We start from the raw sequence: 16657 nt of genomic DNA on the forward strand, positions 1-16657 counted from the left end.
CAGGCTGTAATACACCAAAATGTTGAAAAAGTTAAGGGATGTGACTTCTTTCTGAAGGCACTGTATATATCTGTGTTGTTATGGAGATCAAACCCCTATGCACAAACTGAGTCTGGTGGTGAGAGTATAATGGAAGGAGCTAATTATTCATGTCTTATCTTCTTGATTTGCTAGTGTATTTGCTGTTATAGTGATGTGTCCTCTCAGGTCAAAATATCTCTCTTATCTCTTTCTCTCCAGGTTCATCTGAAAGTCTGGGTCGACTGACACACACAATCATGGACAGATCACTGGACCGCTGAGTGCAATCTTCCTCTTTCTCCTCCTCCTTCCTCCTCTTCCTCCTCCTCCTCTTCCTCCTTCCTCCTCTTCCTCCTCCTCATCTTCCTTCCTCCTCCTGCTCCTCTTCCTCCTTCCTCTTCCTCCTCTTCCTTCTCTTCCTCCTCCTCCTCTTCCCTTGTACCTCCACCCCAGAGGCTTCAGTGAACACCCTGAAGGTCCCACCTGGTTGCCAGAATATCAGTGAGACAGAAAGACAGATCAACGAGAGGTTACAAAAAAACAGAGGTTCCAACAAAACCCCTCTGGTCTTTCTAATTCATTTGGTAACCATGATGACCACTCTTTTGTCCTCCTTACCTGGGCACCTGGTGAACCCCCAAGTCCCCCTGCCATCATCGTTGCTGCTTCTGCTGCTGATACAACTGTTTAGTCAGTGCCCGGCTGCTCCCTCAGGGCCTGAGTCAGACACCTGCTCCACTCTGGTCCAGAGCCGATTCTTCGGCCACTTCCTGTCCTCCTCCACTTTCCCCACGGCACCCTGCTCCTGGACCCTGCAGAACCCAGACCCGCGCCGCTACACCATCTTTATCAAGGTAACCAAACCTACCGCCACAACGGACTGCATTCCCCGGCAGCTCCGCACATTCCAGTTTGACTCGTTTCTGGAGACCACGCGCACCTACCTGGGGATGGAGAGCTTCGACGAGGTGGTCAAGCTGTGTGAATCTTCATCCCCTGTGGCCTTTCTGGAGGCTGGGAAACAGTTCCTACAAATGAGGAAAGGGCCGCCCCGGGCCGGCGTGACGGTCACCACCTCTAACCCTGGCGAAGATGGGGAATTTAAGACAGAGTACCTGGTGGTGGGGAAGCGTAACCCCAGCATGGCAGCGTGTCAGATGCTGTGCCAGTGGCTGGAGGACTGCCTGGCATCCAGCACCTCTAACAGGCCCTGTGGTATCATGCAGACCCCCTGCCAGTGCTGGGAGCCCCCTCCTCCTCCACAGCTCAGCGAGGGGGATGGATGCTACAGGAACGGGTTCTATCTGGAGAACTGCCTACCCAGCGCCAATGAGAAGAGTGATACTGACAGCAACAGTGAGTGGAATAGTTCTCTGGTTTTAGTTATGGGCATTTGTGGAAATGTTTTGGCCAACGTGTGATGCCGTTTTGTCTATTGGAGGAGAGCTTGTAGGCGAGGCTTGTGGCTCACTTGGTCATCTTGTCTGTATAGCATGCCATTTCATGTTAAATGGGGGGCCTCTGCGGTCCAGGTCAATCAATGAATGTGTAGGGAGCCTCGTACTCTAACCTGTCAAAATACAATGAAACAGTTATTTAAAAGGAAAGACACAAGTAATTGACATAGCCGCCTCCTTATAATTTCCGGACAGTTTGAGGCAATTTGTGTTCAAATGACTATGCAGCATCCAGTAAAGTGCTCTGGCTAGGTCACAGAAAGCAGAAAGGCCGTGAAAGATCAGTAGAATGACAGTAGCTCATAGACAGAACAGAGATGGTATAGGGTTTCAGCTGATGAATTCTGAGCTGAATGACCTTGGCAGGTTGGCGCCGTGTCCTGTCTCTCTGTGGTTGGGAAGAGATACACTGGATCGGCCTGAGGGAGGCTGGGACTGTGGAGGAGGATCTGGGTGTGATATGGTATAGCTGCAGGAGGGAGATGGAGGGAGGTAGAGATGGGCAGGGAGAAATGGAGAGAGGGGGAACTGGATGGACAGAGAAGGGAGGCTGGTACTGGGGAGGAGGATCTGGGTGTGATATGGGATTGCTGCAGGAGGGATATGGAGGGAGGTAGAGATGGGCAGGGAGAGATGGAGAGAGGGGGAACTGGATGGACAGAGAAGGGAGGCTGGGACTGGGGAGGAGGATCTGGGTGTGATATGGGATTGCTGCAGGAGGGATATGGAGGGAGGTAGAGATGGGCAGGGAGAGATGGAGAGAGGGGGAACTGGATGGACAGAGAAGGGAGGCTGGGACTGGGGAGGAATGATCTATGTGTAATATGGGATAACTTTAATGGCAGCTCTGAGCGGGGGGAGTGGGTGTGTGTGTGTGAGCTGGATACACAGTAGATGAGCTTTAGATTATGGGGACTGTAGCTAGCTGGATTTCTGTGTATGGTTGCTCTGAGCAGGGGGCGATGCACAGGAGAGATGCTATAGGGGCTTGGATAAGGATATGGGTCTGTAGTTGGTTAGATGTGTGATGGTGCTGTGTGACCCTGGCTCCCCTCCTCAAGCCCGGACCTGACAGACAGGCTGATGACTGAGAGTTCCATCCCTGAGGGAGGCTAGGGCTACTACCTACCATTGGGTTGAACCATTGCTCTCCCCACCCCCCTCTTCTCCTTCTCCATCCATCTTTCTCTTCTTCTCTCGCTCTCTGCATCACTTCCTCTTATCAGCCTCTAGTCTCTTCTAGGGCCGGGACGATGCCAGATTCGCAATACATTAGTATGGAGGCAAGAAAACAAGAAAACAAAGCAGATTTCACTTATTAAGAAAACAGCCCTAATGTTGGAAACAACCATAATTATGTTGTCATCCAGACTCACATGTATTTATTTTCCAAGGTATAACACACAATATTTTACATACAGCAGGTTTTTAAATGACCAAAGAGGCCTGCTTCGTGTTAAAAATGTTTCCATGGGAAAAATATCACGATACTGGTATCATCACAGCCCTAATATCTTCTTCTCAGAGCACCCAGCCCTCTCCCCTCCCTCTGCATCTCTTCCCTCCTTCTTCTCCTCCATCCATGCATCCTTCCTCTCTTTCTCTTCTATATCACTTCAGCCTCTGGTCAAACCTCTCCCTCCCCATCCCTCCCTTAATCTCTCCCTCCCTCCCCCTACCCAGGCCTATAGGCTGATTCCAGGCTCTTGGAGGAGACTCAGTCTAGCAGCCAGCCAAGCAGAGCTGATGTTGTGGGTATCTCATGTTGTCTTCTCCTCTCTCTGCAGCTAATGTTCCCTGTCACCAAGGGTCTCCTCTCCTCTCCTCTCCACACTAGGCTAGTTATCCTTTTTACGTAATCCAGATCATGGGGTGTGGTCTGGAGGTACATACAACACAGACTTGGCTGAGTACATCTAGAAAGAGGTGGATTCTTCATATTATGAATCTCTTCCTATTATTTTTCTTTCTTTCTCTCTCTTTCTCTCTGTCTCTCTCTATCTATTTATTTATCTTTCTCAGTCTTTCTTTCTCTTTCTCTCTTTCTCTCTCTCAGAAAAGCAGGGCCTCTGAGGTCAAAGTGAACTTTGATGATATTCCTATACCTCTCTGAGTGGCAATTGAACCCCCACTGAGCATGGGGAGACAGTCGATGGATGGATGGCTAGCTGGAAGGATGGTTGGGTGGGTTAGTTGAGGATGAAGAGAGAGAAGAAAGGATAATGGATTCTGTGTGGGAATGGGCTGGGAGCCAGACTGGCTTGCTGTGCTGAGTAGGAGAGGAGCAATGAGCGGAGAGAAGAGGAGCATGAAATGAGATGACTGTTGAAGGGTTTGGGAAGTGAGCTGTTGAGACAGAGGCCTTCATGGCTCTGTCTCTGAGGCTTCAGCACACGATCAATGGATCCCTGTCTATCTCACCCTCCATCTTTCCTCCATCTCTCTCTGTGTTTCTCTCTATGGAGAGGAGAGACGTCACTTCCGCACTTCCTCCCGTCCACACATCTATCCCTTTCACATGGAGAGCAGATGGCTGGAGTAGTCAGTTAGAGGTCAGGCCTTTGGAGAGCAGGCCGACACTGGTAGCAAAGAGGAAGAGAAGGGAGGCAGCTTTCATTTGAATGCTGGGCCTGTCTGTGTGTGTGTGTGTGTGTGTGTGTGTGTGTGTGTGTGTGTGTGTGTGTGTGTGTGTGTGTGTGTGTGTGCGTGTGTGTGTGTGTGTGTGTGTGTGTGTGCGTGCGTGCGTGCGTGCGTGCGTGCGTGCGTGCGTGCGTGCGTGCGTGCGTGCGTGCGTGCGTGCGTGCGTGCGTGCGTGCGTGCGTGCGTGCGTGTATGTGTTGCACAGTGGGAAGACATCACGGAGCAGGAGAGGATTCATTTCTCACTTTACAGAGACAGCAGGGGAGGCAGTGACAAATTAAAGGAGGGATTTGAGAGACAAGGAGAGAAACGAAGAGAGAGGGAGAAAAGGGAAAGATTGGTGTGGGGACGTGAAATTGAGAAAATGGGAAGATGGGAGAAAGACAGAAAATTTACAAAAATGAGAGCGAGAAGCAGAGAGTAAGAGGAGTTCAAGGGGACTGGAAAGGAGGGAGGAGTGTGGGAGGAGATGGGAAAAGAGAGAGGAGAAAAACATGTATTCATGACTTGCACTTTTCTTTATGGTGGTCAGATGTTAGCAGAATGCTGTCGTTAAGTAAGATGAATGTGTGTGGTAGTTCCCAGAGAGGACAGCTTGTTGTGCACACACACACACACACACACACACACACACACACACACACACACACACACACACACACACACACACACACACACACACACACACACACACACACACACACACACACACTCACACACACACACAGCTTAGATGTGAGGTTGCTAAACTAAGGGATATCAAACCGCTGCTCCCAGAGGAGAGGGGAGGAGAGTCTTATAGCAAGTCTAATGCATTAACACCTCCTCCCACACACACTACGCTACTTCTCTCTGTCTCTGTCTCTCTCCATCTCTCTCCAAAGAAACACTCTCTCTCCCTCTCTTGTTGGGCAGATAGTTGCACACACTGGTCCCTCGTGACCAGAGTGGGTGGCTGACAGAGTGCTAAGAGAGAAGCTGAAGTTTGTGGTGCCTGTGTGAGTGGACACAAAAATTTGACCAACTGGGGACATTTTCTTAGTTCCCACAAGGTTAATGTTATTTCTAGGGGTTTAGTGTTAGGGTTAGAATTAGTGTTAGGGTTAGAACTACGTTAAGGGTTAGGGTTAGGAGCTAGGGTTAGGAGATAGGGTTAGGAGCTAGGGTTAGTTTGTTGGTCGGTGGAGCAAACAGGGACTCACGCACGCAGGAAGGCAGGAGAGAGAAGCTATGAACAGCAGACGAAAACGTGACTGTGGACTTTGTCCCAAGCAGAACACCGGGCGGATAGACCGACATTTCAAAGTCACCCATTAACTTAAGTCTGGTACTATCGAATGGAAGCATGCTATGCTAGTGAGCCGGCATTCGACTGACAGACTGCATCCCGAATCAGGGCAGTACATGCAGCAGAACAATGGTGGTGGAACGCGGCTGGAGCCCAGGGTGAACCCTGGGACTTTGCCGGGGATTGACAGTGAGCGGTCGGTGCAGCAGCTGGGGGATGAGGGTGATCAGTCAGCAGTGGCGGCGCAGCAGCTGGGGGATGAGGGTGAGCAGGCAGCAGTGGCGGCGCAGCAGCTGGGGGATGAGGGTGAGCAGTCAGCAGTGGCGGCGCAGCAGCTGGGGGATGAGGGTGAGCAGTCATGCAGTGGCGGCGCAGCAGCTGGGGGATGAGGGTGAGCAGTCAGCGGTGGCGGCGCAGCAGCTGGGGGATGAGGGTGAGCAGTCAGCAGTGGCGGCGCAGCAGCTGGGGGATGAGGGTGAACAGTCAGCAGTGGTGGCGCAGCAGCTGGGGGATGAGGGTGAGCAGTCAGCAGTGGTGGCGCAGCAGCTGGGACACGAGGGTGAGTAGTCAGCAGTGGCGGCGCAGCAGCTGGGGGATGAGGGTGAGCAGTCAGCCGTGGCGGCGCAGCAGCTGGGGGACGAGGGTGAGCAGTCAGCTGTGGCGGCGCAGCAGCTGGGGGACGAGGGTGAGCAGTCAGCGGTGGCGGCGCAGAAGCTGGGGGATGATGGTGAGCAGTCAGCGGTGGTGGCGCAGCAGCTGGGGGATGAGGGTGAGCAGTCAGCGGTGGCGGCGCAGCAGCTGGGGGATTAGGGTGAGCAGTCAGCTGTGGTGGCGCAGCAGCTGGGGGACGAGGGTGAGCAGTCAGCGGTGGCGGCGCAGCAGCTGGGGGACGAGGGTGAGCAGTCAGCGGTGGCGGCGCAGCAGCTGGGGGATGAGGGTGAGCAGTCAGCGGTGGCGGCGCAGCAGCTGGGGGATGAGGGTGAGCAGTCAGCTGTGGTGGCGCAGCAGCTGGGGGACGATGGTGAGCAGTCAGCAGTGGTGGCGCAGCAGCTGGGGGATGAGGGTGAGCAGTCAGCTGTGGTGGCGCAGCAGCTGGGGGACGATGGTGAGCAGTCAGCAGTGGTGGCGCAGCAGCTGGGGGATGAGGGTGAGCAGTCAGCTGTGGTGGCGCAGCAGCTGGGGGACGATGGTGAGCAGTCAGCAGTGGTGGCGCAGCAGCTGGGGGATGAGGGTAAGCAGTCTGCAGTGGTGGCGCAGCAGCTGGGGGACGAGGGTGAGCAGTCAGCGGTGGTGGCGCAGCAGCTGGGGGACGAGGGTGAGCAGTCAGCGGTGGTGGCGCATGCAGCTGGGGGACGCAGGCCTGGCGACGCAGGCATGGTATTACCGGTACCATAATTTGCCTCATAATGCCAGCCGGGCCCGGTCACTAATTGAGGGACAAATCAATCCATGAAATTCACCCTTGTCTTTGTGTGTCATTTGGTCACGGTTGAGAATGTATGGAGGCCTGGGTGAAGGGACAGGGTGTCATAGGGCACCAGGTGGACCGAGCTGAAGTGACAGGCCGAGAGAGAGGGCAGGCGGGCAGGCAGGCAAGCAGGGCAGAGAGAGTAGGCCAAGAGGCATGGAGGTCTATAGTTAGCCTGTAGAGGCTCGGCACCTGGTAACCCGTTCAATCACCAGGTGCACGGCTGGACATAGTCTGTGGAGCGAAAGCTGGACTTAGTCATTTTTCAGCAGAGCTCTGTCATTGAATTACATAGGGTTCCCAGGTGCTGATGGTTGAAAACGACCAAAACAACCAGTGGCGCCCCCAGTTGGCTTGACCTGGGTGGGGGGTGCTCCCTAACCGGCCATGGACCCCCAGCACCCCACTAAAGCCTTTAAAAACATGTTTAAATGTGCACCTAGTAACCTGTTCAATCACCAGGTGCACGGCTAGAATGTGTACTTAGAATTTTTTTGGTCAATTTTTCAGATTTTTCAGAAAATGATAAAAAATACTTCCAGAGGGGTTAAAGGTCCCAAATTTGGACTGGTACCCTCTCTCATCATGAGCTAGGAGCTATGGTTAGGAGCTATGATAAGGAGCTAGGGTAACGTTTAGGGTTAGGGTTAGGAGCTAGGGTTAGTTTTAGGGTTAGGGCTAGGGCTAGGAGCTAGGGTTAGGTTTAGGGTAAGGGTTAGGTTTTTGGGTTAAGGTTAGAGTTAGGGTTAGGGTTAGGGTTAGGGATAATAGGATTTTGAATGTGACTGAATTGTGTGTCCCCACAAGGTTAGCTGTAAAAGACTGTGTGTTTGCATGCCTGCATGTGTGTCTGGTGTGTTTATGTGTGTGTGTGTGTGTGTGTGTGTGTGTGTGTGTGTGTGTGTGTGTGTGTGTGTGTGTGTGTGTGTGTGTGTGTGTGTGTGTGTGTGTGTGTGTGTGTGTGTGTGTGTGATATATCCCTGGTGTGTGTGTGATATGTAGCCTCGTGTGTGTGTGTGTGTGTGTGATGTGTAGCCTAGTGTTAGCCACCGGGTGTCTGTGTGGGTTGGAGCAGGCCAGACTGTGGAGTCAGACTGTACTCTGTTTGACACCCCAATACTGGTTGTACCGGGGCTAACGCAATGCTACAGTACCATAGCTAACTCTGCAGAGAGAATGTGACAGTCTTGTATAGGAAATCTACTACTGTCATATCTTATAGAGCCCGGCTGTTCTACACTCAGTTTTAAGTCCACGTGTGGAAGCCCTTTTTATAATATACCTTCACTGAAACACACATTTTGAAAATGTATCTTCCTACCTCTCCCTCTTCTGTCTGAGTAGTTGTCCTGGTGAACATGTTGAGGGATGGTGTCTCTCTCCTCTCACAGTTCCACCTCAGGTCCCTCTAAGGCTTTATTCAAAATGCATATTTTAAGTAAGCAATTTTACTGACAAATCAGCAGTTGCTACATCAATTTAATGATACATGAATGGTATGATTCTTGAAGAATATAACTTATACATGCCTCATGAGCTTAGTTCAACTGTTGTACCCCATCAGAACCCAAAATACGAGCTTGTTTTATTTCAATGTTTGTGAACAACGTAAATGTAAACACACACTGTAGAGCCTCAAAACATGGTTAAAACTAAAACTTTAATATCATTGATGGTCTGTCCTTGCATCCATGGCTCTGTCTATTTGAGAGTGGTTACATTTCTCCAGCCCCATCCCTCAGCTTTTCACCGAAACAGGGGCAGGGAGGTGGCTTTGTTTTTGTTTCTATTGCTGATTGCTGCTTTAATGTGTGAAGATAAAGGATCAGCTCCAGTTTTTTGGCTGGCGAGCATACGGACGTGTGTGTGTGTGTCTGCACAGTTACTGTGCGTAACTGTAACTGTGTAACTGTGTGGATAATGGTTAGCATTGGACTGTGTGTGTCTGTGTGCGTGTGTGTCTGTGTGCATGTGTGTCTGTGTGCGTGTGTGTCTGTGTGCGTGGGTGTCTGTGTGCGTGTGTGTCTGTGTGCGTGTGTGTCTGTGTGTATGTGTGCGTGCAACCTATTGCACTGCTCCAGGAATCCCTTGTTGCTCTGACAGATAACTCGTCACTGCTTACAACTGACGCACCTCTCTCTCTCCCTGTCTTTCACTCTGTCACACCTCTACCTCTAACTCTCCCTGTCTTTCACTCTGTCACACCTCCACCTCTCTCTCTCCCTGTCATTCACTCTGTCATACCTCCACCTTTCTCTCTCCCTGTCTTTCACTCTGTCACACCTCCACCTTTCTCTCTCCCTGTCTTTCACTCTGTCACACCTTTCTCTCTCCCTGTCTTTCACTCTGTCACACCTTTCTCTCTCCCTGTCTTTCACTCTGTCACACCTCCACCTCTCTCTCTCCCTGTCTTTCACTCTGTCACACCCCTCTCTCTCCCTGTCTTTCACTCTGTCACTCCTCCACCTCTCTCTCTCCCTGTCTTTCACTCTGTCACACCTCCACCTTTCTCTCTCCCTGTCTTTCACTCTGTCACACCCCTCTCTCTCCCTGTCTTTCACTCTGTCACTCCTCCACCTTTCTCTCTCCCTGTCTTTCACTCTGTCACACCTCCACCTCTCTCTCTCCCTGTCTTTCACTCTGTCACACCTCCACCTTTCTCTCTCCCTGTCTTTCACTCTGTCACACCTTTCTCTCTCCCTGACTTTCACTCTGTCACACCTCCACCTTTCTATCTCCCTGTCTTTCACTCTGTCACACCTCTCTCTCTCCCTGTCTTTCACTCTGTCACACCTCCACCTTTCTCTCTCCCTGTCTTTCACTCTGTCACACCTTTCTCTCTCCCTGTCTTTCACTCTGTCACACCTTTCTCTCTCCCTGACTTTCACTCTGTCACACCTCCACCTTTCTATCTCCCTGTCTTTCACTCTGTCACACCTCTCTCTCTCCCTGTCTTTCACTCTGTCACACCTCCACCTTTCTCTCTCCCTGTCTTTCACTCTGTCACACCTTTCTCTCTCCCTGTCTTTCACTCTGTCACACCTTTCTCTCTCCCTGACTTTCACTCTGTCACACCTCCACCTTTCTATCTCCCTGTCTTTCACTCTGTCACACCTCTCTCTCTCCCTGTCTTTCACTCTGTCACACCTTTCTATCTCCCTGTCTTTCACTCTGTCACACCTCTCTCTCTCCCTGTCTTTCACTCTGTCACACCTTTCTATCTCCCTGTCTTTCACTCTGTCACACCTCTCTCTCTCCCTGTCTTTCACTCTGTCACACCTTTCTCTCTCCCTGTCTTTCACTCTGTCACACCTTTCTCTCTCCCTGTCTTTCACTGTCACATCTCCACCTTTCTCTCTCCCTGTCTTTCACTCTGTCACACCTCCACCTCTCTCTCTCCCTGTCGTTCACTCTGTCACACCTTTCTCTCTCCCTGTCTTTCACTCTGTCACACCTTTCTCTCTCCCTGTCTTTCACTGTCACATCTCCACCTTTCTCTCTCCCTGTCTTTCACTCTGTCACACCTTTCTCTCTCCCTGTCTTTCACTCTGTCACACCTTTCTCTCTCCCTGCCTTTCACTGTCACACCTCCACCTCTCTCTTTCTCTTTCTCTCTCTCTCTCCCTCCCTCTCTCTCTCTCTCTTTCTTTCTTTCTTTATTTTGCTCTTTCTCTCTCACTTTCTCTATCTCTCTCTCCTTCACTCTTTCACACTCTTGGAAATTCTTCATGCTGTGATCTGTAGTCTTTCATTTTCTTCATTTCATTGGTTTCTTTTCAGTGCTGTTGGTCTGTGTGTCTCTGTGTGGGTGTGTATGTGTGTATGTATGTGCGTGTGTGTGGTGTGTGTGTGTGTTCTCTCCCTTAAGCCACCTTGGGATACGATACGAGCTGTAGCAGGGCTTTAAATGCTAGACTGAGGCTCTCTCTGTCTTTCTTCAGATTTGATGAGAGGGAGAATGAAGATGAATGTCCTCTGATCAGGCAGCAGTGTACAGTTTACTGCCGCCGTGCGCCCAAAGGCACAGCAAAATGTCATTGTGTGTGTGTGTTTGCCTTTGTCTCTCAATGTGTGTCCTCATAAAGGTTTGTGTGTGAACGCCTGGGTGCCTATGTGTGTCTGCTAAGAGAGTGTTCAAGTGCATGTGTGTGTTTGTGTGTGAGAGTGTGTGTCTCTGTGCCCTTGTTAGGGATGAAGCAGCAGCTCAGTGAGATGTACTGGCTGTAAAGACTGCTTTTTTTTCTCTTTTCTCATTGGTGATATACCCAGGAATGACAAGCAGGGGTGGTATCCTGTCACAGCGCCCCCCCCCCCACACACACACACACACACACACACACACACACACGCACACACGCACACATGCGCGCGCACACACACACACACACACACTCTGTCTGGTCAGAGCCTGGCAGGCCCAGGAGAAGAGCTCATTAGCACAGACATGTCACGTGTGCTCTTCCAAACCAAAGCAGACCCACACACAAACCCTAAACCATACACATACACACACACACATACAAACCCACAACCATACACGTACGCACACACAAACAAACCCACAACCACACACACACACACAGGCTCCAGGGCCCCCTCTCTCCAGCCCACCACTCTGGCAGGGGGAGATAGGACCTGAGGTTTGCCCTGACCCCCCCTTCTCTCCTCATCCACCTCCTCCTTCTCTTTCTCTATCCTTCCATCCCTCTCTTTCTCTGTGAGTCACAATGCCATCCCACGCTGTGTGGGGAGAGAAGGGCTTCAGATGTATGAGAGTATTACAGAGCGTGGTGAGAATCTACCACAGTGCACTCTGTGCTAGGAGTGTGTGTGTATGTGTGTGTGTTTCTCTCATTCTCTACACGTCCTACAGGGCAGGAGTCCAGTAGTAGCTGTCCTTGGTTTTTTAAATAGGTAACCATTCCTTTGGAACATGGAAATTAAGCAGTGTATTGTAATGTCCTTGGTTGGTAACTGTGAGACAGTAGGAGGGAGAATGATGACAGTGACACTTTCATTAGAAGAGGTACCTGGTGGGCTCCAGAACGAGTTAGAGAGACTGGAGGAGGATGAGGAGAAGAGGAGGAGGAAAGAGGATTTCAGTGGTGGGGAGTGTTTTAAGTCCCATAAAGCCCTCTAACTCTGCATACTACACATGCACACACACACACACACACTGCCCAGGAGGAAAATGGAGGGAGGTGAGGGGGTGGGCAGTTTACTCACCATGGAGGAAATAGATACAGAGGCCCTGGCAGTAACCATAGGAACACATTAGCCTGACACCTAGCACATCGAGGACGGCTTGTAAGTAACAACCTGTAAACAACCTCCAGCTGGAGTCAAACTGTTCCTCTTTAATTGAGTTAAGGTCAAATCATCTGCTGCTTTTCTCGCTTTCCAACATTTCTCATCTCAGACACAAACAAGACGAAAACAAACATTTTCTAGATGAATTCAGAACCAAGGAAAATGCATTGTTTTCAAACTAAAGTGTTTATTATTGACAGACAAACAAGTGTGTGTGTGTGTGTGTGTGTGTGTGCATGTGCGCGTGTTTGTGTGTGCGTGCATGTGCGCGTGTCTGTCCGTGCGTATTCGTGCTCCTATATTTTCGCCCACAACGATTTGCTAGCCCCTTATCAGAGCGGGTGTTCCTGCTTGAAGATGAATGTGTCTGGAGAAAATAAGAAAAGCCTGGTAACTTCTCTAACTCCCTCCCTCTCCATCTCCCTGTCTGTCTGTCAGTCTGATAGAGAAAGTAGAATAACCACCATTTGATCCCTACCAGTCAAAGGACCTTTTGAGCTTTTTCTTATCGCGCCCTCTGAAGTGAAGCATCCATCTTCCGAATTGAAGTGTCTGCCTGACTGACCTGCACCTGAGAGCATACAGCCCCTCCACCTGATAGGTATTTATAGACAATAGGTCCATTCAGCCAGACTAATGGGAAGGTAAAGGCTGGAGCTGGGCTCACAGGTTATATTAGGGCTTTAAAGGGATGTTGTGCTTTAAAGGGATGTTGTGGTTTAACCCCTTGTCCCCTCTAACCCTTATGCGCTTCCGTTCCAACTTATTTAGTCCTATACCCCTGATAACTTTAACCAACATACTGTAGTCAACAACCATGTTTGGAAATGCTTTTCTTTTCAGGAAAGGAATTGAATTTCCTATTCAACAATGGAAAAATCCTCATAAAAAATAAATAGTTATTTTCCAATTTCAAATTGGAATTTGAATTCATTTCCTTAATAATTCTCTGAATATAAATGTAATTTACCCCAACATCTGCCCCACCATGCCACACCCTGACAGTTACCAGCTCCAACCTCTACAACACAAAACAGAACCTCCTCTAACCATCAACATCCCTTTAAACCACAACATCCCTTTAATGCCACCAATGACCTGGTAGGGGTTAAGGTTGGGAGAAGGAACTGAAGGATAGGGGGTTAGAGAGGGTAGGGGGTAATGACACCAGAGGGTTGAGGATGGGAACTGAAGGATAGGGGGTTAGAGAGGGTAGGGGGTAATGACACCAGAGGGTTGAGGATGGGAACTGAACGATAGGGGGTTAGAGAGGGTAGGTGGTAATGACACCAGAGGTTTGAGGATGGAAACTGAAGGATAGGGGGTTAGAGAGGGTAGGTGGTAATGACACCAGAGGTTTGAGGATGGGAACTGAATGATAGGGGTTAGAGAGGGTAGGTGGTAATGACATCAGAGGGTTGAGGATGGGAACTGAACGATAGGGGGTTAGATAGGGTAGGGGGTAATGACACCAGAGGGTTGAGGATGGGAACTGAATGATAGGGGTTAGAGAGGGTAGGGGGTAATGACACCAGAGGGTAAAGGATGCAAACTGAAGGATAGAGGGTTAGAGAGGGTAGGTGGTAATGACATCAGAGGGTTGAGGATGGGAACTGAATGATAGGGGGTTAGATAGGGTAGGGGGTAATGACATCAGAGGTTTGAGGATGGAAACTGAAGGATAGGGGGTTAGAGAGGGTAGGGGGTAATGACATCAGAGGGTTGAGGATGGAAACTGAAGAATATGGGGTTAGATAGGGTAGGGGGTAATGACACCAGAGGGTTGAGGATGGGAACTGAATGATAGGGGTTAGAGAGGGTAGGGGGTAATGACACCAGAGGGTAAAGGATGCAAACTGAAGGATAGAGGGTTAGAGAGGGTAGGTGGTAATGACATCAGAGGGTTGAGGATGGGAACTGAATGATAGGGGGTTAGATAGGGTAGGGGGTAATGACATCAGAGGTTTGAGGATGGAAACTGAAGGATAGGGGGTTAGAGAGGGTAGGGGGTAATGACATCAGAGGGTTGAGGATGGAAACTGAAGAATATGGGGTTAGATAGGGTAGGGGGTAATGACATCAGAGGGTTGAGGATGGAAACTGAAGGATATGGAGTTAGATATGGTACGGGGTAATGACATCAGAGGGTTGAGGATGGAAACTGAAGGATAGGGGGTTAGATAGGGTAGGGGGTAATGACACCAGAGGGTTGAGGATGGGAACTGAAGGATAGGGGTTAGAGAGGGTAGGGGGTAGGGGGTAATGACATCAGAGGGTTGAGGATGGAAACTGAAGGATAGGGGGTTAGAATAGGGTAGGTGGGTAATGACATCAGAGGGTTGAGGATGGAAACTGAAGGATAGGGGGTTAGAATAGGGTAGCGGGTAATGACATCAGAGGGTTGAGGATGGAAACTGAAGGATAGGGTCATTTAAAAAAAATATATATATATTTTACATTTATTTAACTAGGCAAGTCAGTTAAAGAACAAATTCTTATTTTCAATGACGGCCTAGGAACAGTGGGTTATCTGCCTTGTTCAGTGGCAGAGCGACAGATTTTTACCTTGGCAGCTCGGGGATTCGCTCTTGCAACCTTTCGGTTACTAGTCCAACGCTCTAACCACTAGGCTACCTGCCGCCCCTGCTGTAATGACATCAGAGAATTGAGGCTGGGAACTGAGGTGCATGGAGTATAATGTCACCACCAAACTGGTAAGGGTGTTGATGTGGTGCTGGGAGGTTTGAAGTTGGAACTGAAGAATATGAATGTTAGATGGGGTTAGAGGGAATAGGCGGTAATGTCACCATAGACCGGGTAGGGCTGTTGATATAGTGCTGGGAGGACACCTGAGTTTAAGCTTCCTGACCCCAGAGGGAGAGGAGTGAGGGAGAGGGATCGATAGGATGGGATTGTGTGAGTGCTGCTGTTCAAATATTTATCCAGAGCAGGATACTGAATGACTGACTGCAGGCACTGGATTATACCTGCTGGATGCAGCCTAAAGCACTGTCTGAATGAACACAGCAGATGGAGAGAGAGAGGGGAAGGAGAGAGCGAGGGAAAGAGGGAGGGAGAGAGGGTGAAGGAGAGGGTAGGAAAAAGGGAAAGAGAAAGAGATAGAGAAGAAGAAAAGAAGAGAGAGAGAGAGAACGAGGGAGAAGGACAAATTGTAATGTCATGGCTTTGCAGGATGTTGTCTTAGTATCCTTGACCTTTACGTCATTGATGATGAAAGTGTGTTATTTACATGCGGCCGGGGTAATTACTTTTTTAAAGGAAAATACACAGGTTGTTCTCACTGTCTCTCTATCTCTTCATGTATTAATTTTCAATGATGTGTGCTCTCATGTGCAGACAAAGACAATGTAGAACATCTAGCAAACTTTACACATGAACTATCATACAGTATATTCCCCTCTCTCTCCCTCCTTATCTCTCTGTCACTTTCCTTTTTCCTCATCCCCTACCACCCTCTCTCTCCTTCCCTATCTCTCCCTTCCCCCTCTCTCCCTCTCCCCTCTCTCTCTCCTTCCCTCCCTTGCTCTTTCTGTCCCCCCCCTCTCTCTGTGTGTGTGCGTGTTATCTCCAGCCTGCAGTTGACTGCTTCTGTCCTCTGGGTGTCAGCACTAGCCGTGTGATCGAACTCAACCATACAGCCGCTCAGCCCAGACACTAATCACACAAGACTTGTATGCACACACACACACACACACACACACACACACACACACACACACACACACACACACACACACACACACACACACACACACACACACACACACACACACACACACACACACAGAGAGATATGTACACATAATACTCACAGGCCTATATACAGTAGATTCGCGGAAACTCATACCATCATTATTATGCTCATTCAGAGATACACAACTATCGATTATATTTATTATGCAGTCTTTACCCCTTCATTCTCTCTCTCTCTCTCTCTCTCTCTCTCTCTCTCTCTCTCTCTCTCTCTCTCTCTCTCTCTCTCTCTCTCTCTCTCTCTCTCTCTCTCTCTCTCTCTCTCTCTCTTAAGATAGGGTTACATTAGCTGTATTGATTGTAGAGGGGTGATTTCCGGGGGGTTGGAGAGTTTGCCTGGTATTGATGATTTCAGTTGGAGCAGGAACCTGATATGTAATGGAGATGCCAGTCCAGCCGTTACAGTGCTCCAAATGGGAGGGGAAGGTGACTTTCAGAAGAAGTTAACTACGAAAGATGGACACCCATGCATGCACGCACATACAAATACACGTACAGTACACACACTGCAAACTGTACCACATATATTTGAATGAGTGTGCATGTGTGCTTGAGAGATAGGGGAAGGAGAAAGTACAGTATGAGATTTGGAGATATGTAGAGAGGGAGGACAGAAGAACAGTCAATAAGAGTGAGGGAGGACAGAGGCGAAGAGAGGGAGTAGAGCGGAAAGAGGAGGAGAGATAGGAGGAAGTTTTA

General features: G+C 49.8%; 1 protein-coding gene across 1 annotated transcript in view; it reads left to right on the forward strand.

Annotated features, from left to right (window-relative positions):
- Positions 1–611: 611 nt before the first annotated feature.
- The window catches only part of LOC120030901 (adhesion G protein-coupled receptor B1-like), a 69516-nt gene continuing 53470 nt past the window's right edge, over positions 612–16657 (forward strand). Inside the window, exons 1-3 of the mRNA XM_038976410.1 lie at positions 612–1359; positions 1925–1931; positions 6779–6792. Of these exons, the coding sequence (XP_038832338.1) occupies positions 612–1359; positions 1925–1931; positions 6779–6792 (769 nt within the window). The remainder of the gene's footprint in view (positions 1360–1924; positions 1932–6778; positions 6793–16657) is intronic.

Source organism: Salvelinus namaycush, chromosome 37, assembly GCF_016432855.1.
Source record: "Salvelinus namaycush isolate Seneca chromosome 37, SaNama_1.0, whole genome shotgun sequence".
NCBI classification, from domain to species: Eukaryota; Metazoa; Chordata; class Actinopteri; order Salmoniformes; family Salmonidae; genus Salvelinus; species Salvelinus namaycush.